Genomic DNA, 20,959 nt, shown 5'->3' with positions numbered 1-20,959 from the left:
GGTAAATAAATAAGAGATCAAAGTAAAGCTGAATCTTTGGATAATAAGCATAAAAGAAGTTTGTAGATTTGAAGAAATAAATCAAAGCTGAAGCATGTATCTAGCCAGATACCATCTATATACTTTAAGGTATGGAAGATCTGATCTGCTTTTAAGTCTAGTTTTCAGTATTGAGTCAAAGGCTAAGCCACTTGTATTTGAACACAATATTTTAAGATTCTAAATAGGTTACAATTTTTTTAAAGATAATTGTAGTAAGTGATAATATTTCCCAAACTTTTGATGGACAGACACAGTGACGAGTTTAAACTACCTTCAGGACTCTTAGAAAAAGAGATTACTGTAAGAGAATGACTGGAGTTAGAAATAGACACAGCAAAAGCATTTATAAAATCACTGACTGTCAGTATTATGTTTGAAGTTTAAATATTTTTGTGACAGAGAGTAATTGCCTGTAGGAATGGCTGTTTTTTCTGTTATTTGTAAGAACAGTGTGATACTAATTCCAGTCATCTGTGATTGGCTATTCTGTTACCGGGTATGGACTGGGTAAGGTTCAGTTGTGTTTCTACTTTAGACACTAAGTCTGTGAACCAGGAGCAGGTTGGAGGCGGGCTTGTGTGAGAGATCGTGACAAGTGGTTCCTCATACTACCTGAGTCTTGTGCTTGGCTGCTCGGTAGTGGAATCTCATTTCAGTAGAGACGCATGACTCCACGTGGAGATTTTTTTAGACTCTGATCTTTTTAAGGAGCACTGGTGGCCTAGTGGGTAAAGAGTTGTGCCAACAAACCAAAGGCCAGCAGTCCTAATCCACCAGATGCTCTGTGGGAGACAGATGGCCACTCTCCTCACACCAACTTGGTTCTGGATAAATATGTGTTTTCCAGTCACATACCCTTTTACAGGATGCTTAAGTTGCCAAGCTAATGTGGAAGGCTGAAATATTATGTGATGAAATTAAAATTTGAAGAGAAATTGGAAGTTGAAACTATTACAGAAATAGCACTTTTCTGTCAAAAACAAAACAAGACCCGTTTTGGGTTTTTGTTTTTTTTTTTAAAAAAGTCTCCAGTAAAACAAGATAATCTAATCCAACTTCATAGATTGCACTATACTATGAGATTATAAATTGGTGGTTATACACTATAAGCCTTGGAATATCGCAGAAAAACATCTTGACAGTTTACTAATCATAATGTTATTACCTGTCCCAGAACTGGTACCTGTCACATTGAGACAGAACCCATGTAATTCTCCTACTTTATAGCTGTACACTGTTTACATTAGACTGATGTGTCACTTCATTACAAGCTCAGTGCAGGGAGTGAGTGAGGAATAATGATAATGAAATGTCTATTTTCAGCTTGTTAGCCCTGTATTTGGTAATGCGTGCCTCGTTTCCTTAGCTTGTGTGCCCATGCTCTTCCTTCTTGGAGGTACCATCTCTTTGTTTTTAAAGAGTTAATTTCTTGAATCTCCAATTTTGGTATAGAATGATGAAAATCAAAGTATATTTTGGGTCACAGATAGGTAGGTTTATGTTTTCCTACAAAATCTGTACATGCCTAAAAAGTGACTTCCCACTCTTTTTTTTTTTTAATTTTTGTATGAATGTACCGTCAAATCAGATCTGACTGGTACAGGAGGAGATTGTCCCTCCTTTTCCAGGCAGAGCATCTGGTGGATTCGAACCGTGTGCCTCTGGGATTGTAGTTGCAGCTCCTTGCCACTAGGCCACCAGAGCTCCCCTAACTTCCCACTCTTGAATGTGCTTCCCCATCCGGCCAGGTTCTAGCAACACAATTCTTTGTGAAAGACCTTTAAGAAATGTTGGGTTTTTACATCTTTCTTCAAAAGAAGTAGTATTATGCTGCAGGTGTTAAGAAATTAAGGGTCTTTTTGGGAGGTTTTAGGGGTGGATCATGACCCTTTAAGAAGCCTCCCTCTTTGAACTACTTGAGTAAAGCGTGACTGGCTTGCCAGTGCCTGGTGCAGTTACTGTTGTACATCAATATCAAACCAACTTTTCTTTGTATGAATGTTGACACCATCAAGTGGAAGCTTTCATATTTGAATGTGAAGTACCATTGTTATATTCCTTTCAAGGTGAACTGTTTTCCCCCTGAAGTGATTAACATTTTCTTTACTTAAACGAATGCTGTTGTTTTCATTGAAACAGATAGCATAACTCTTCAGAAGGATAGAGTAAAGAATTGAAGTATTGAAGATGGGAACGGTTTTAAACGTTTTTAACAATGAAACTTTCCCCCTTGGTTCTTTTGATTAGTATTATTAATAAAGGCAAGCACTTTTGTTTTTATACAGGGTCCCAACTATGGTGTCCTTGAAAGAGACAAAGCTGTATACTGGACTTGAATATGGTATGTGGCTCCTGACACTTGGACGTTAACTCTGCAAATGTTAAATTTTATAGTTAGTATTTCTTGTCTGTTTTTTAGTATCTTAATTGATTATTAGCACAGCAAGCATGCTTGCTTTTTTTCTTGAAGAAACCAGAAAATTATTACATAAAGAATTTTCAGTAAAAGATAATTGGATGAGGAAATTGACATTTGAATGATTTCTACCTATACTTAGGTTCATCTTTGTTGGGAGTTCTTTAGGACTGATGTGTCAGAATTGATGAGAATGCATGGAAACAGTTATTATATAGATTTGGTAAAACTATTCTGGTACCTATTACATTGAATTCTCTTTTTCCAATAGTATTTGTGTAAGGTGTTTTTGTTGATGCAGCATTCTGATTTTGACATTAAAAGAAATTTAGCACGTCCTCAGTGATAACACTGGAGTTAGTTCCACACATAAGTGGAATTTTTTTAAAAAGGAAAAAAAAAACACCCCAAAAAGCCAACCTCCATAAATGGCTTTTGCAGAATTATTATTTCCTTCATTTCAGTCATCACGACAAAAGAGGAATCTCCTCCTTTTACTTCTAAACTAGTCATTAGAAAAAACCATTCCCCCCCATTTCTGTCTGTTGACTCTCATTCACAGTGGCCTCACAAGTGTCAGAGCAGAACAAAGCTCCAACCAAAAGGGCTTTTGATGGGAGGTTTTTTTTGAAATGATTGTCAGGCCTTTCTTTGGAGGCACTGTGGGTAGTTTCACACTGCCCACCTTGCGCTCACTGCTTAGCTGGTTAATCATTTGTGCCATCTGGGCATTCATTCTACTGATGGGCATTTCATTCTGATGAGTCCTGCATAGATTGCTTCTGATATAGTCGTTTCCTTTCAGATTTCATTATTAGTATCTGTAAATCCAGTCTCTAAAATATCTGTCGACAACTGAGAATGATGACGTTAGCTAATTACACAATGAAACATTGTGATGTGTATATACAACGCTTTCTCTTTGTGCATATACCTATGCATTATATGTATAAATTACATCTCACATATTGTTAATCATAGGATGGACCACACTCCCCCTAAAAAGAACTACATTTCATTCTAACTTAAATATGTCATAAGTTTGAGCCTCCCTGTACTGGCAAAGGTACTGTCTCCTTCTAGTCTTCATCTCTCTTTTCTTGCTTAGTAAAATTTATAAGCAGGTTATTATAAATGTGAAGGTTGTTGGACTTATACCTAGTCAATAAGCAAACTATGATTAAAAAAACCTATCTCCTTGCCTCATGTTATCCCTTCTCTGTCATAAACTTCAGTAATCTAAGAAATACTCAATGTGTTTTATTAAGTACCTTTGTTCATATTTCTTTCTTTTAACACACACACACATGCAAAAAATACTGAGTCATTTGAGTGAAAATTTGCAGTACACATTGATTCTCTGATCCACAAATTCATACATTTCTCTTTTCCCCTCATTTTTAAAAGATCTGTCCAGAGAGAACTACCGTGAAGCAATTGCTCGGGTCATAAGGAAACTCCTTAGTAAGTACATATATTATGCATTTGACTAAGTGTGTTGAAATGTTATTTTATTTTGTATGTGCTTTTTACTTGTCAATATATTTTATTCTAAATGAGGAAATTGGCAACCGGTTATTGTGCTTGTTTTATCGTTAATAAAAATCTTTATTCCTAATAGTGATTTAAAATATTTTGGCCAAAATTCTTTCTTTTCTCCTGTTATAGGTCATATACTTGAAAATTCAGAAGATGACACCAAGTCATTATTTCTTATTATAAAGGTACATTTGGCGCACTGCATAATTATATAATGAGTGTTTTATAATTGTATAACTATTGCATCTAATAAAATTTTGCAAATATTTCAATGGCAGATTATTGGAGACCTTTTGCAGTTCCAAGGATCTCATAAACATGAGTTTGACTCCCGGTGGAAAAGCTTTAACCTAGTAAAGAAGTCCATGGAAAATAGGGTCAGTACTTTCTAATTTTTGTATCTTAAAGAAATATGTAACAGTGGCATGTAAATATAAAGACTAAATATCAAACCATCATGGGTTAGTCAGAGAGACCCAAAGGAAAAAAATCAGTCCTTTGTTTGAATGTAGTTTGTGTCTTTTTTTATGTCAGTTTCCAGGATAACCCCAGTTCTGAGTGGGAATTTATTCTATACTAATAGATTAAAACAAGCTTGGAAGCAGGAGTGGCATCCACTTCCGAAGTAGCTTGCCTTCAGAAACTATGAATGTGGAGAAACGATGAAAGTTACACAAGTGTCCAAGTCTTGCGTTTGTAGGGTCGCAATGAGTTGCCTACGATTCGATGGCACAACAAGTAAATAGATATCTTGAGGCCATGGCATTCTAGCTCTGAGGAGGAATTGACAACAGCTTTAAGCTAAGTTGTTTATAGTTTTGTTTTTTAGAATAAATGGCTTCACTTTTATATTCATCAGAGTGGGTGTAGGATGAGGGGTGCAACAGTAAAGAGTCCAGTTGGACATTATTGAAATTTCCCATCCTTGTAAAAACTAACTAGTAGGGAATTGAGACTGGAAGTAGGGAATTATTAAACTATTGCAACTCACCCAACACAAATGGAATCATTTGACTTTGAGTTTGAAATGAAATGTTTTTGAAAGGTAGAATTGTGGGGGCTTGATGACTAAGGAGATAAATGTGTAGAAAAAAGCTCGGGGAGGGAGGAGGGAGTCTTTGGTGACTCATTGGAAGCCTATTGGATTACAGAGGCAGACGTAAAAGATGATTTTTAGAGAAATAAAAAATAATATTATTTTAAATATGTGGAATCACCTTGAAAGGTTGTTCAGGCAGAAAATTTAATAGAATCTAACCATTTTCTTAGTAAGCTTTTACAGAATTTAACTTTAAAAAGTCCTTTGCTCTCCCACAAATGAATCTAGAAATAGAAACTGTTAGAGAGAAACAGTGTATTGAATGGATAGTTTAAAGGGTGGTGTTTCTCCTGTAACCATAAAATTAATTGAAATAGTATATGTTTGTATAACCTTGTTGGTGGCTTTGGAATGAATAAATACTACTACCATCCCTACTTCTGCCTCCATGAATCTTCTGGAGACTAGTTATTGGTAAAGAGACTAAGGAGAACTTAACTGAGGTCATTTAAGGAAAAGTCTTAAATTGTTCACTATTGCTTTTCAGCTTCATGGGAAGAAACAGCATATCAGAGCACTGTTGATTGACAGAGTAATGTTACAGCATGAGGTAACATTTTTTTCTTGGACATGGTACTTTTTCAGATGAATATTTAATGTGTTGTGTCCATATTTTAGAATTGAGTTTATAGTAAACATTTTGTGATTGGTTCACATTATTTTCTTTCTGTAGCTACGAACACTAACTGTTGAAGGTTGCGAATATAAAAAAATACATCAGGATATGATAAGAGATCTTCTTCGTTTATCTACAAGTTCATACAGTCAGGTAAAATTTTTTTATGAGAAACCCTCATTTCCTGTATTTTGCCATATGTACTCTGAATATCACAGTTTTAGTATAGCCAGGACATGAGAAACTTGGAACCAAATGCTTCTCTCACACTGGCAGAGAAAATGCCTTTCAAATTGCAAATATATGTAAAGTTATCTTACTAGCATTTAAAAAATATTTTTCTGTCTTAATTGCTTCTCAAAAAAAGTTAACTTCCCACTTAAAATCGATAGCACTAATACTAGATGGTTGCTGTGTTAGGCTTATTGATGGCTACACTTGAAAGGCCATATAATACCTCCTAGATACTATGCCTGGGTTTCAGGAAGCTGACACTGGATGAATTGTGGGTTTTATCTTACAAACTATGGTGTAGGACTAAGAGATTGCCTCCAAATGCAGAGACTCAGAAAAAGGAAGAAAGTTATATGTAATCAGTTTGTCTTTATGGAAAAATTTTGGTTAGAAAATAAATCTAAAATTTAGAGATTCTGTCTAATGTAAGTTCCATGTGGAAAGATTTTGATTATGCAGACCCAAGAGAAAGAAAATGTGCATCTTTTTCATCAAAATTACTCAACAAAAAGTTTTGTTTGCTTTTGCTTATTTTGCCAAGCACACCATATTGTTTCCATCCAGTTTTGCTTTACAGAAAGTATTTTTAACAAATGTAACATAAATAATGAATGTAGTTGGGATGATGTTCCTTCTTTTTGACGTAAAGGTAATTGTCTATTTGTTTTTGTTAGACAAATTGTCTATTTTGTTTTGTTTTGCTTTTGTTATCTATGTTATTAGGAGAACATTTGAATTACTACTCTGATTTTGCTAAGCTCATTATTAAACTCTTGTTTTTTACCTTGTCTCCCATTACATACAAGCCCTTTGTTGATAAAATACTTTTCTCCAGGTCAGAAATAAGGCTCAGCAAACTTTCTTTGTGGCCCTGGGAGCATACAACTTCTGTTGCAGAGATATTATCCCCCTGGTTTTGGAGTTCTTGAGGCCTGACCGACAGGGTGTTACTCAGCAGCAGTTCAAGGTACAGCTGTTGTGTTGAAGTGTGAGCGTTTCTAAGCACAGAGGAAGGTTACAGAGAGTCTTTCTGTCCACTTGACCCTTGAACAAGTATAACCTTCTTTTCTTCTGATTCCTGTTGGTGACCAGTGTTCCAATGGAGAAGAGCAGGCATGTGGCTTGGGGAACTTTCATTGGTCTGGGAAGTTTGGGGGAGACTTCTCTAGGAAAGAGTGAGTTGAGCAGGAGGTCATTGACTGAGGATTCCAGTAGGCATAGGAGAAAGGGATGTGGGAGACCAGAAAGTTGAGTAGGTTACTCTGCATGAAGGACGGGCCTGCAGCAGAAAGAAACCAGTGGGAACTTGGGGCAACAGAGTGAAAACTCTACTTACAGCAGAAAGGGAATAGATGACACAAGATAAAACAGATCCTTCATCCCACAGGGACATAAGAGCATATAGGCGAGAACTGGTGTTTGGTAGGATTTCTTAACTGCACTGCAATGCAATGCCAAAAGCACGCATTCAAGGCCACCAGCCACTCCATGAAAGAAGGCTGGGTAGTCTCCTCCTGTGCAATTAACTGCCTCTGAAAACCTGCCAGAGGGTCACCTCTGGGTCGGTTCCAACTCTGTGGTACACAACAACAACTAAGGAATTGTTTAGTTCAGCCTTCTAAAAGTAACACATTAAATGGGTGACTGTGTTGCATTAATCAATATCAACATTTTAAATAAACAATTTATAGTAAATTTAAATGAGTCAGTGTATATAAATTGACTATGGCTCGACTAGCAGTGCCTCATATTTTCCGTGTTAATCTCTTCTTCGCAGGGTGCCTTGTATTGTCTCCTGGGAAATCACAGTGGTGTATGCTTGGCAAACCTTCATGACTGGGACTGTATTGTACAGACATGGCCAGCAATTGTTTCTTCAGGTCTCAGCCAGGCAATGTCCCTGGAAAAGCCTTCCATTGTGAGATTGTTTGATGATCTTGCAGAAAAGATTCATAGGCAATATGAAACCATTGGGTTGGATTTCACAGTAAGCAAAGCTTTATAGTTTTGTCTTGTTTTCATTTATGTTTTAGCTGAAATAGTGCCTTGTTAAAACTTTGACCCTTTTTAAGTAATACTGGTCTTGGCATTTAAATCTAAAGTTTAAAAAACCCCAACCCATTTGTTTAATTTGTTTTCCATCTCTTCCTTGATGTTATAGTGCTCATTGTTCTAGCCAACATGTTTGAATAACTAGGTGTCATGCGGCCAGGAGGAGAGCTGGTCCTTTTCTACGAAGAGGCCACAGAGGACCAGTTTTGTAGTTCCTATCTTTCCATGTCAGTCCATGGTCTCATTTCCAGCGCTTGGGAGTCACTAACACTAGCCTACGCCATTGACCACCAAGTTCATGCTATGGTGAAGAAGATTAAATTGTGATAATCTGACAAATTAAGGAATATCAAGTCTAGTGTTGCTCAAGATGGGGAGAAGTCCTACACCATGTAGGAATTTCATGTGTGGTCGCACCATACAGAATTTGGCAATGGGTAAAAGAAGAGGGAATGTGATTGAATCTTACATTTCCCTGAAGTTATCTGGGAAGACTTCACTTCCCTCTTCTGTTTAAAAAATTGTGAGACTGCGTTTGCACTTTCCCCTAAAAAAGAAAAGAAGAAATGTATTGCTTTTTTTTGTAAAACACAGCCTTGCTATTTATAGCTCTCATTTAGATTATAAAATTTAAATAATGAAGGACTAATCCACATAGCGTACAGAAATACCTTTTCGTGTGTGTCTTTCACCCTGGGATGAGTTCATAGACTTTTACAGACATCATCATCACTCTACGGCTAGATCATTTTCATCACTCCAGGAAGAAACGCCTCACCCATTAGCAGCCTATTACCTCTTCAGCCTACCAGCTGCTTAGAAGCCACTTAATGCTTCTGTTTCTGTGAATTTGCCTATTGTTATTTTCTGTAGTGTGTACTCAATGTTTTCAGTATTTGCCTATGTCAGTACTTACTCCTTTATATGGTCTTTTTGTTTGTTTGTTTTAATAAGATCCCCAAGTCATGTGTTACCATAGCAGAATTACTTCAGCAATCAAAGAATCCCTCTGAAAATGAAATCCCGCTTAGTCCAGAAGAAATTAAAGAAGGTTTTAAACGCCAGCAAGAGAAGAATGCTGAGGCCCTAAGGTAATTGACGAAGGAATAGCTTATTAAGATAGATGACACTGTTACCACTGCCTCCAAGTCAATTTCTGAATCTTGCTGGCCCTCCATTGAATTTCTTCAAGGGAGAACACTACTCATTTCTCTCTGAGAAGCCAGTGGGTTTGAACTACTGACCTTTCTGTTAACAGCATAAAACACTGTCCTACCAGATCTGCCTTAATGACAGTATAGATGTCTTTAAAACCAGCTGTTCACAGTCAGTGCCCACGTACAGAGACCTTCAAGGGCAGGAGAGCTGCCTCTGATGGTTTCCAAAGCTGTGATCTTTACAGAGGAATGTCCTTCGCCAGTGAAGCAGTCAGGGCAGTTCACCCGCTTGGTCTCCGGTTAGCAGCCTAGAGCTTGCTCACTGTGGCATCAGGCCTCACCCTGACGTTCGAGGTCTCATTGCTGTGCCGTTGGAACCGACTCCCAGCTGACCTCCAGTGGCTGGAAATCTCATGGAAGAGATTGCCCATCTTTGCCCCTTTGGCTTGGCAATGCAGTTCCTTACCATGAGGCCACCAGAGCTCCCTTGACGTTGGAGATAGGAGATTTTCATTATCTCTGAGATGCAGACACACCATAACTGTTAAATGATTTTACATATTGCTTTAGTAAATTTAAAAAAAAATTTAAATGTTAGGAATATTCTTTTATAGTATTTTACTTTTGGCTGTGGAGGTCAAATTGTCTTAAAAATAAAACTGTTAATAGTGCTTTCTTTTTGATAATGTTTTAGAAATAATTGGTACAACAGTCATGAAATCATAAATGTAAACTTCAACACATACTGTTCTTTGTAATTACTCTTACCAAACTTCTGATTTGGTATCAGGGTAGTAATAATCTGGTTTGGGTTTTTTGTGGTTTGGTTTGTGTTGTTTTTTTTAATTCTTTGAGCCAAGCTATTCAGTTGTAGTTCTCCAACAAGAATTTCTCCAACTCATATAGTTAAAATATGAATATACCTGTTTATTTTTCCTGTGTAGTTGAAATAGTAAACTTTATATTATAACCTATCAGATGTATTACATGTAGCCAGATAGGAATCTAGGTAAATGACTTAACTTAGAAATTTGCTTGAATTATTCATCAGCAGTAGCTGAGGTGCACAGTGTATCCAGAGTTCTTCCTTCTCCCACCTCTCTGCCTTTGATACTCTTTTTCCAGCATCTTACACCCAACTCTTAATTTTCACCCTGTCCCACTTCTTGTCAAGTTTTTTGGCTGCCCTCTCATGATAAATGAGCAAGGAAGGGGAATTCTATATTAATTTGCATTTGTATTAAATTATTTTATATACACCTAAGTATCATATTAAAACAATACCTCAACTGATTTTTCCCTCCCTTAAAAGGAATTATGAAAATTTGGTGAACTCCTTGCTAGATGGTGTGGAGCAAAGAAATTTGTAAGTCTGACGTTGTTCTTAATTCTTCATGCATTTTTTTTAAATACTGTAGACTTTTCTGTGTGAAATTGAAGGGCGTGAATATACTAAAAAAACCCCCCTAGTCTGTACTAAGAATATTGAAAGGGAATCATGTGGAGCAGAACTTTGGGGTTAATAATAGTTGCAAGTCTGTTGAGAGACTTAATTTAATGCTTAAGAAGCTTAGAATATGATTTCTAATAGAGAGAATTTTATGGAGGGTGTGTTTTGTGATTTTTTCATTTTCTATCCTTTCCAGGCCTTGGAAATTTGAACACATAGGCATTGGGCTTCTGTCTCTCCTCCTGAGAGACGACCGCGTGCTGCCTCTTCGTGCAATACAGTTTTTTGTTGAGAATCTCAACCATGATGCAATTGTTGTTCGAAAGGTAGACACTTCCTTTGGGTACAGTAGGTTCGCTCAGTGGGCTTAAGAATTTTTATGTCCCTTGAAGGGTTTAAATTTTGACAATAAACACTACTTAATAGCTTGAGGTATGTTGTTGTTAAGTGCCGTCAAATCGCAGGTGACTCATAGCGACCCTATGAAGGAGAGTCCTCAATGCTTGAACCTCCTCTCTCTATGTTCATAGGGTTTCCAGAGGCAAGCTATTATGGAAGTGGATGCCACTCCTCCTTCCAAGCTTGTTTTAATGGGGAGCTCCACCCTACTCTCTGTCCGCATTGGGTAACCAGCCATTAATGCATTAGACACATCAGTGTCACAGTATCCAGCCTCACAGCAACTACAAGTGACTGCTGTACGGCTTGATGTATAGGGAATTGAAATCTCTTCATGTGCCTCAGAGAATAGTCAGCAGTTGCCTGACAGCTAGCTTGTCAACCCTGGGAATTTAGCAAGAAGGGGATTTACAGGCCTATGAGAAAGATTGACTTATAAAAATGAATTATGGGGCAAGAAATCCAGTATGCAACTTTTGGCTTTCCACTCAAAAGTATTAGTGGTAGGTACAAAGAGGGTTGAAATAGACTGGTACATTGGACAGAGGCTTTGAAGAACAGACGTTTAGGTGAGAAAGATTGAAGAGGTGTTGGCTTAGTAAAGAAAAGGTGAAAATGTTCTAGACTAGTGTGGGTGGAAGTTCCCAGATACCCACTGGGAATGATTCATTTCCTGACAGATTAGTCCTCACAGCTGTACCACCAGATGTGTCGTGGGTGAGGCATTTCTGCTCTGAAGAAGCAGAATCCAGCTTCTCTTAACAGGACAGTTATTTAAGAGGTCATACAATTTTGACAGAAGTGTCTAATCTGTCGTCTTGTTTGGGGGCTTCTTCCTCCCCTAGATGGCTATCTCAGCTGTTGCTGGTATTCTTAAGCAGCTAAAAAGAACCCACAAAAAGTTGACCATCAACCCCTATGAAATCAGTAAGTATTCCAAAACTCTCAGGAAAACTCAGAAAAATTTTATTTGAAATTTTTAATTATAATTCTTTTTAAAATTAGTGATTTGCTATTGTTAAGGACATAACACAGAAAAACATCCCCTTGCCATTGATGATATTCTTTGAGTTGTGCAGCATTTTTACCCACCTTTTATGAATCGTTCCACACCTGTAATAATAGGGCTCTTAATCCAGTCTCTCAAGTTGATCATGTCACGTTGATGTCACATGGATTTTGAAAGAACACAATATTCAAGGTAGACATTCTTTATAAATCAAGTTTAACTATTGCTTGGATCAAAAAAAATTTCAGAGGGTAAAATTCATCTGTTTCCAAAGAACAGTAGCTCTTAATCTCAAATACCATTCATTAATATTAATACAAAAGTATGAGATAATGCTATGGAAAGAAACAGTAGACTTAATTAAAATAGTGATGAATAGTATTCACAGAAATATTTTTATTTTTGTGTATATTCATAATCGTATTTTTTGCTAACTTGGAATGCATGTTACCTTAACTTTATATCCATCTCACGAAGGAAAGTATGCTGATTATTTTTTCAAACAGTATTGCAAATCTTAAAATGCCATTACCATTAATTATCAATGTGATAAGTGAGTCTATGGATGGTGGATTTGGGGACAGTGTTTATTAGTCAGTGATTCTATTTCATATACATTATGGAATTGCAGTGATCATTAATGTAAGGGGTCTTTTTTTACATAGATAAAATTTGTGACAAGTAAAAATTGATAACCTGATTTAATTTTTTTTTGGTAATTATTAGTGTGGTTGTCAATTTTTATTTTTTGGAATTCCTCTTGCCCAGTAACTTTATTTCTTATTATGTTAGTCTTACATGGTTATAAGGACTCCCAATATTTATGAGTTGTTGTTGTCACTTGCAACTCATAGTGACTCTATGTACAACAGCCCTAAACTTCACTCTGTCCGGTGCCAATCTCATTACCTCTGCCATCCCGAGTACCCCAGTCACTGAATCAATCCACCTCATAGAGGGCCTTCCCCTCCTGCGCTGTCCCTCCACCCTCCCAAGCATGATGTCCCTCTCCAAGGACCGGTCTCTCCTCACAACATGTCCAAAGTATGTTAGACGGAGCCTCAGAATCCTTGCCTCCAAGGAGCCACCCAGTTTAACCCTCTCCAGGACGAATCTGTTTGTTTTCCTAGCAGTCCGTGGTATTCTCAATACTCTTCTCCAGCACCACAACTCACAGGCATTATGATTACATTTATTTATTTATGGTGATGTTAGTCAGTCATATATATGGAACAGGTTTTTTCCACCTTTTTCGTCAAAAAGAAAATGCACTTTTATAGGCAAAAAAAGGAGGGAGAGGGGCTTTTATATTTCTTAACATGTATAGACGTATGTCCCTCTTTCTGATATTTTAAGAAAATTCACTAGAATATTTGTAGATTTTTACATTTACATTTTTTTCTTATGCTTAGTTTCTAGATCCTTATTTTCTAAATACTGGTCTCCATTGAAAGGAACCAGTGCTTCTTAGAAGTTAACTGGTGTCAGAGCTCTTGCTACGAAAGGGGCCTCTTGACCCGGTAAAGAAGCACTCAGAGATGTGGGTGACAGGTGGGAACATACAAACAATTGACAGGGCCTTTTCACTAACTTGATGGGGACAATTTGAATGTCAAAGGAAATACTTAAGTAGTGGTAGATTATACCCATTAGGTTAAGGTAAGAATTATGGAATCAATCCATTTTGATAGAAATAAGTAATTATTATGGATTAAGATATGGAAAGTTGGGGGTTTTTCTTTTGGTTTGTTTTTTTTAAGTACACAATAAATTGAAAGATTACTGTAAAATTGATATTTGTGAGCCATCCTAATAATGATTGATATAGAAAAAATCAGTTATGCTAAAATAAGAGACGAGAAACAGGATATTTCGAGAGCTTTTGGAATGTCTTTTCATAAGCTACTTAATAAATACAAGAGAGCAGAGTAACTTTACAGAGGAACGCCTGGCAGACATTAGATTAGCCTAAGTGATGTCATCATGGCAGCGTGACCCTCTGACAGGACGAATCAGTACCTGTACCTCCTGCTGAGATGCACCAACAAGAGCCTAATACAGCATTTTTCTGTTACTGACAAAAGCACATACTTTATTGTGAGGAAGCACCAGATAAACCCCTGAAAAGCAATCACTGGCCTGTAAGCTTCTTGGATGCCATTTCATGAAACAGAAAACCTGAGGCAGCAATAGGGCAAAAGAGACTAAAGGGAGATGAAAGCCAAGAAGCGCGGTCCGAGTTGGATTGATGTCTGAGAAAAGCTGATTAAAAGAATATTGATGGGGCAAAAAGAAAGACAGATAAAAAGTATGAGATAATACTACATATAGTATGAACTATTATTAAGCCTTTTATAAATATGTTTTGAACCTGTAAGAGAATGTTCTTGTTTATTAGAAGTGTATCTTGAAGTTTTGAAGTACAGTGGGATATTGTTGACTCAAATGATTTTTAGAAAGGGATGAAGGGGTATGGAGAGAGAGAATATAAGGTATCAGGGTAAAAAGAATATTGGAATCATGCAGATTTTGCCACCTTTTTCATAAATCTGCAATAATGTCACAGCTTAATCTTTTCAGGATTCATTTTGCCAGTAAGTCTGAAGTGAAGATCCAACTTGAGTTTCTGTTCACATAGAAATAGTCCAACAGTTCTTAAACTACTCCCTTAATTGTTCTGCAGTGAGGGCCTGTAAGAGTCTTGTAATGAAGGATGATCCTGGTTGACATTTGACAGCAGTGCTTAGAGAAATTGTTAATAACTTCCTTGGGTCTGATTTTCCACTCCTTAGGTGGATTTCCTAGACCTCCGCAGATTCTTGCTGGTGACAGGCCTGATAATCACTGGTTGCATTATGATAGCAAGAGTATTCCAAGAACTAAAAGTGAATGGGAGTCAAGCTGCTTTGTGGAAAAAACGCACTGGGGGTACTATGCCTGGCCCAGGTAAGTGGTCACCTGCCATGCCCAGAAACAGTCTAGCTAGAACTCGCTTTAATTTTTTTTTTATTTCTGGGTTGATCATGTGCTCCTGAAAACACTCGCCCTGTCATTTCTGATGATCTTTCCTTCCTTTGAGTTTTCTTAGAGCTGATGCTGTGCTTCTCTGCCTCTTCTCTTGTCTTCCCTCTGTAACCCCTGACTTTCCTTAATGTCACCGTTTCAGGGCAAACAGTTTATTAGTAGCTTCTCTACTACTTAGACTCCTACCTGTGAGTAATGCACATGCCAAAGCCTCCCTAGCGATGACTTCTCATTGTCACTCTGGTGACCTGTTATTAGTGCACAGTGAACTGAAAATGTTAATGCTGGGATATCACTATGTACTTGTATCTCCAGACTTAGTAAACCAAGTACTTACTTTGGCATTCTGTAAGGCTCTAATACTTCATTATGCTTACTGCAAATATGTTCTTACTGTGCAGGAATATGGTTGTTTATGCTAGCGTGGAAGAGCAGCCTAAGCTGGGCCGAAGCAGAGAAGATATGACTGAGGTAAGAATTCTTTCACCGGATTGTGTAAACATTTGTTAGCTGGGATTCAAATATGTCTACTTGGGTTTTTATTGCAAACCGATGATGGTGTTACCGGTTGATGTTTCTAGATGGAAATCTAAACTCCTCAGTCTTCATAGATCTTATTCATAAGTTCATGTATTCCTCAAGTTAAAAATTCCTCAAGTTAAGTTGTCACATTTATTATTAGATTCTGATATTAGGAACAAAGTTGCCTATACTTTGTCATGTTTTCTAAGCACAAAGTGGTTAGAGTTTAGTGTACAATTTGGGGGAGGTTTTCCCAAATTACATGGTATTTTCCAAAATTACATGATACTTCTCTGGCAGAATATTTGTTGATTTTATTTCATAATATGCAAAATGGTTTCCAGACTTGAAGATGAGAGGGAAAACTTACTGCTACTCTTATAATTTAATATGTAACACTTACAGTGGCAAATGTAATTAAATTTTAGAAAAATATTTTAACTTCAGTGGAAACGGCAAAGTCTGCAGTGCTGCAGCCTGCCAGTGAGAAGCAAAATTTTAGAATTGCATTTTCAGGATCATGTTTTTTAAATTAATTATTTAACCCTGAATCCTCTTTTTCTTTTCAACTTTTATAGGCAGAACAGATTATATTTGATCATTTTTCTGATCCTAAATTTGTTGAACAGTTAATTAATTTTCTGTCTTTAGAAGACAGAAAAGGAAAAGATAAGTTTAATCCCCGACGGTTTTGCCTCTTTAAGGTAACTGTTATTTATTGTACATCTTACTTTATATCTTTATATAATTGACTTCATTTTGTTGTTGAGAACAATATCGCTTTCTTCATAGTGCTAATGACTGCTTCATTTGTGAGTTCATAAGTTTTAAAATATTTTACCAAAATTTGGGTGTAGCCGTCTGTTGCCTTTAGGTACAGTGCTGCTATAATTAACAGCAGTCATAGTGATCTTCACTTAAATGTTCAGGTCTTAAATAGATAAAAATAAAGCAAGCAAGTTGTTGAGTGTTTCTTTTAATGTTTGTAAATAATATTAGAAGGAAAAAAATGAAAACCAAACTACACTTGCCCTTTAAGAAACATGCGTTTTAAACCGTATGAGTCACTTGTATGGGACTTTTTCTAGAATGCCACGTGATTGTGGGAGCAGTTTCTCTCGCACGTGAACTGTGTTTGTCGGTAAAAGGCGATCTCTTGGCATTCTTACCTGTTTTTCTAGTGCAATAGTATATACTTTGGATAATACCATGATACCCACACCACATGTTGTGGATAATGCTGGAAGTGCTCCCAAGAAACGGAGACCTTTTAAGAACAAGTGGAATGGCTTGACACTTACTGTAGCTTGACAGCTATGTGGTTGCCCCACATTTCAAGATACAGGAGCCCTGCATTAAAACCATTATAAACAACAAGAAGGAAATGAACTTGCTGCAGCTAGGTCTAACATGAAAACCTTGGACCTTTTGCTTTTTAGGGAGAACCCAAGCAAGCATAAAACCCCGCTTTTTCAATCTTTGATTGAAAAGCCAGCTTTTTTATGTGTGCCACATACAAGGCATGTAACATACAAAATAGGCATTGACTATGGTGTTATTAAGGCTTGCTGTTGGTAACGCTTCTCTTCCATTATTACTTAAAATTTGGAGAATTAAAAAGTTACACATTTTTTTACTTGCACTGGCAGTCAAAGATTTACTAACATCTCTCTGTCTCTCTCTTTCTGTGTGTGTAGTTGAACTTCCTTTGCTTTATAAACTGATGTTTTTTGAAAGTCAGAAAAATTACTAAGTTCTTTCATTGGAAACCTTGTTATTTGACGGTAGACTGGCAATGTGCTCACCATTTTAACTGACAGACATTGTTAAAGCAGTTCAGTTGTGCCGCGGAAGAATACATGGGGTGGTCAGCACCATTGCCGTGTAGAACATGGAGGTGACAGGCCTTTGAACACTGAAGAGTGGTGTTTGCTTTGCTTCCTCAGGGTATATTCAGGAATTTTGATGACGCCTTCCTGCCTGTTCTGAAGCCCCATTTAGAACGTCTGGTTGCAGATTCACATGAGAGCACACAACGATGTGTGGCAGAAATTATAGCTGGTTTAATCCGAGGTTCTAAGCACTGGACATTTGAAAAGGTATTATATTTATGTACCTCACATATATAACCAACTTTTGGGTGATTTTTAAGTTAATTCTTTGACATTAGTTACATTTGCCATATTGTACACTCTTAACCATTTCCAAAAGTTTCTCATTGTCCCAAATAAAACACAATACCCTCTAAGCAAGGTATTGTTACTATGTGCTGTCAAATCAACACTGACTCATAGCCGACCCTCCAGCAGGTTTGCAGAGGCTGTAAATTACACACGAGGAGATTGTCCATCTTTCTCCCTAAACTTCTCATTTGCATGTGCTCGATATTTCTTGTAAGTGGGAGTTTAGAAAAAATGTACCTTTTGTATCTTGCTTATCTGGACCCAGTTAACACTTTGAAGGTTTAACCATCTCATAGCATGCACTAGGACCTGAGGTCGTCTTGTGGCTCAGTAATACTCCATCATGTAGAAACAGCACAGGTTGTGTGCACGTCCAGCTGTTGGTAGACACTTGGGTAATGTTTCGTCTTCAAGCTCTTGTGAACAGAGCTTCCAAGAACACTGATGTGCAAGTACCTGTTTCAGTTTGTGTTTTAAAGTTATTTTTACGGGCTTATGTTCTTGTTGTTTTGTGCCGTCAAGCTGACTATGAATCATAGCAGCCCTAGGAAGGATGGCTTTGAAGCTCGCCCACCCTGCACCATCCTCCCCATCTGACAAAGCTGAATTCACTGTTACAGTCACTGTGGCCATCACTTTGTTCAGGGGCTTCCTCTTTTATGTTGTGCCTTCACCTTTGTAAGCATAATGTACCCGAACCATGTGAGACGAAACTTCACCGTCTTTGCTTTCAAGGCTCACTCTGGTCACATTCCCCCCACGTCTCGTTCTTTTGGCAGTCCAGGGGACATGTAGTCCTCTTGCCCAACACCACAACTCAAAGGCATTAACTAGTGCCTGCTGTTCGAGGATTTCTCCTCAAGAGAAAGGTGAGCAGTCTCTTCCCTCCCGTGTGATTTTCAACCTCTCAGGAACCCACTGGACAGTCAGCTATGGCTCAGGTCTAACTTGACAGCAGTGAGTGTTGTGTTTTTGTTTTTTTTAATGGAACGCTTCTTGCTGATCTTCTCTGTATCGTTCCAATTTTAGTATATGTGCTGCCGAAGCGAGCAAGCAGTGAGTCTTTCATTTTAGGAGTCAATGAAATGACTTCAGGAAGCGTACAAACTTAAAATTGACCCAGGTTTTCTTTTTCAGACTAGCGTACGTTGTCACTTAAAATTTTTAAGTAGTTGGTAAAGAAACACTTAAGGTAATTTATCTTAAATTTTTTTCGCTTTCTATCTGGGTAAATATGACAGCGAGGTTTTGCCGATTGATGCGTGTGAATTGTGCTGTTGGAGAGTATCCCACAGACTGCCAAAAAACCAGCAAACCTGTCTTGGAAGAGTGCAACCAGGGTGCTGCTTAGAGGCAAGAGTGGTGAAGCTCATGGGATGGTTGTCAGGAGGGGCTAGGCCTTGAGAAAGGGCATCATGCTTAGAAAGACAGGAAAACTGCCAACAAAATAGATTGACATAGCAACTGTAACAGCAGACTGTGTGCCGTCGAGTTGTCTGCGACTCATTGTGACCCTGTGTGCAACAGTCCTAAACCCTGCTCTGTCCTGTGCTAATCTTACTGTCTCCAACACACCCCCATTACCCCAGTCACTGAATCAGTCTATCTCATCGAGGATCTTCCTCTCCTGCTCTGTCTCTTCACCCTCCGAAACTTGATGTCCCTCTCCAAGGACTGGTTCCTCCTTGCAGCATGTCCTCCATGCAAGTATGTCAGATGAAGTTTCAGAATCCTTGCCTCCAAGGAGCAGCCTGGCTTCACCCGCTCCAGGAAATTGTTTATTCTCCTAGCAGTCCATGATATATTCAGTACTCTTCTCCACCACAGCTCAAAGGCATCAACTCGCCTTCCATCATCCCTAGTCATTGTCCAGCTTTCTGATACATAGCAAGTGATTGCAAGGACCATAGCACGCATCAGGCGCACCAACTACTAAATCAAAATATTGATGAAAACCATTGGTTGTGTGTGTATGAGGATTGACGAAAAGGTGTTCTAACTATTATATGTTTTGTTTTCTGTAGGTGGAAAAACTTTGGGAACTTCTGTGCCCTTTGCTTAGAGTAGCTTTATCCAACATTACAGTGGAAACTTACAACGACTGGGGGACCTGTATAGCAACATCCTGTGTGAGTTCTGCTTTTATGTCCGACTTACCGATTCAAATCGTCTCATACTCTTGTCTCAAAATATATGTAATCTAATCGTATCTCTTGAGTTAACTTACCTGTCATTTTAAATTTATGTAATTAATTTATAAAATATTCTTATTTTTTTTTGTTTACATGATTTGAGATCCTGCCCCTATTTAATTGTTTCTTTGTGTTTTCCACACAGGAAAGCAGAGATCCTCGGAAACTTCACTGGCTGTTTGAGCTGCTATTGGAATCCCCATTAAGCGGTGAAGGAGGATCCTTCGTAGACGCATGGTAACTAAAAAGAAACCTATAAGTGGGGGAAATGTAGCACTCAGTGAAGGAATCACTTCCTTCTTGGAGATGATGTGATCTACTTCAGTACAGTATCTTTTTTTTTTTTTTACCTTCAGTATTATACTTTTTAATTTTATTTTAGTGAAAGTTTAAAGAGACTTAGGCTTTCCAGTCAGTCACTGTTTCACTTTTCTCCCTGCCTACCCCTCCCTTGTAGTTCGTTCTCTTTGAGCATTAAAAGAAAAATCCTTTCATTATTATACAATCCCTTCCCCCAAGTCCACTCCACTCTGCAGCCTTCATTCTGGACTCATGTCATGACAATAATACCTAATCATATAACCCTTTTAAACAGTCCTCTCCATCCTCTGTTGCAGTGCAGTATATACATCATTCCTCCCCCTCTCCTCTGTCTACCCTCAACCCCAGTGTCAGTCCCATTTTACAACAGTGGCCCCATGCAACTCACGCACGTGTCGAGGCCTTTCGTTCATAGAGTCGCTATGAGTTACCAACGTCTCGACGGCACTTAACAACACCACCAACATCTTTTCCTAAATAGAATTTCTCTACTTAGTACAGAAATAAATGCAGCCTCAGCAATTCAGGTGGAAGTTAGTCAGTCTTTTCTTCTCTGAGGATGAGATGTCTAGAATCACATATTCTCTTTCCCCCTCTTTCTGTTTAAGAAATATATGTTGTTATGTGCCGTCGAGTCGCCTACGACTCATAACGACCCTGTGTACAACAGCCCTAAACTCCGCTCTGTCCTGTGCCAATAGCAC

The 20,959-nt window shown here is 37.9% G+C and overlaps 1 protein-coding gene across 1 annotated transcript in view; it reads left to right on the top strand.

Annotated features, from left to right (window-relative positions):
- PSME4 (proteasome (prosome, macropain) activator subunit 4) overlaps positions 1–20,959 on the top strand; it is a 107,994-nt gene that overhangs the window by 69,404 nt on the left and 17,631 nt on the right. The window contains exons 21-38 of the mRNA XM_006880921.1: positions 2,328–2,383; positions 3,866–3,922; positions 4,127–4,182; positions 4,276–4,374; positions 5,584–5,646; positions 5,770–5,865; positions 6,782–6,913; positions 7,724–7,933; positions 8,953–9,089; positions 10,468–10,521; positions 10,802–10,931; positions 11,850–11,931; positions 14,806–14,959; positions 15,439–15,508; positions 16,138–16,263; positions 17,506–17,658; positions 19,767–19,871; positions 20,080–20,171. Coding sequence (XP_006880983.1) covers positions 2,328–2,383; positions 3,866–3,922; positions 4,127–4,182; positions 4,276–4,374; positions 5,584–5,646; positions 5,770–5,865; positions 6,782–6,913; positions 7,724–7,933; positions 8,953–9,089; positions 10,468–10,521; positions 10,802–10,931; positions 11,850–11,931; positions 14,806–14,959; positions 15,439–15,508; positions 16,138–16,263; positions 17,506–17,658; positions 19,767–19,871; positions 20,080–20,171 — 1,872 coding nt within the window. The remainder of the gene's footprint in view (positions 1–2,327; positions 2,384–3,865; positions 3,923–4,126; positions 4,183–4,275; positions 4,375–5,583; positions 5,647–5,769; positions 5,866–6,781; positions 6,914–7,723; positions 7,934–8,952; positions 9,090–10,467; positions 10,522–10,801; positions 10,932–11,849; positions 11,932–14,805; positions 14,960–15,438; positions 15,509–16,137; positions 16,264–17,505; positions 17,659–19,766; positions 19,872–20,079; positions 20,172–20,959) is intronic.

Source organism: Elephantulus edwardii, unplaced genomic scaffold, assembly GCF_000299155.1.
Source record: "Elephantulus edwardii isolate Elephantulus edwardi_28Jun2011 unplaced genomic scaffold, EleEdw1.0 scaffold00011, whole genome shotgun sequence".
NCBI lineage: Eukaryota > Metazoa > Chordata > Mammalia > Macroscelidea > Macroscelididae > Elephantulus > Elephantulus edwardii.
This window is presented reverse-complemented; position numbering and strand designations above follow the sequence as displayed.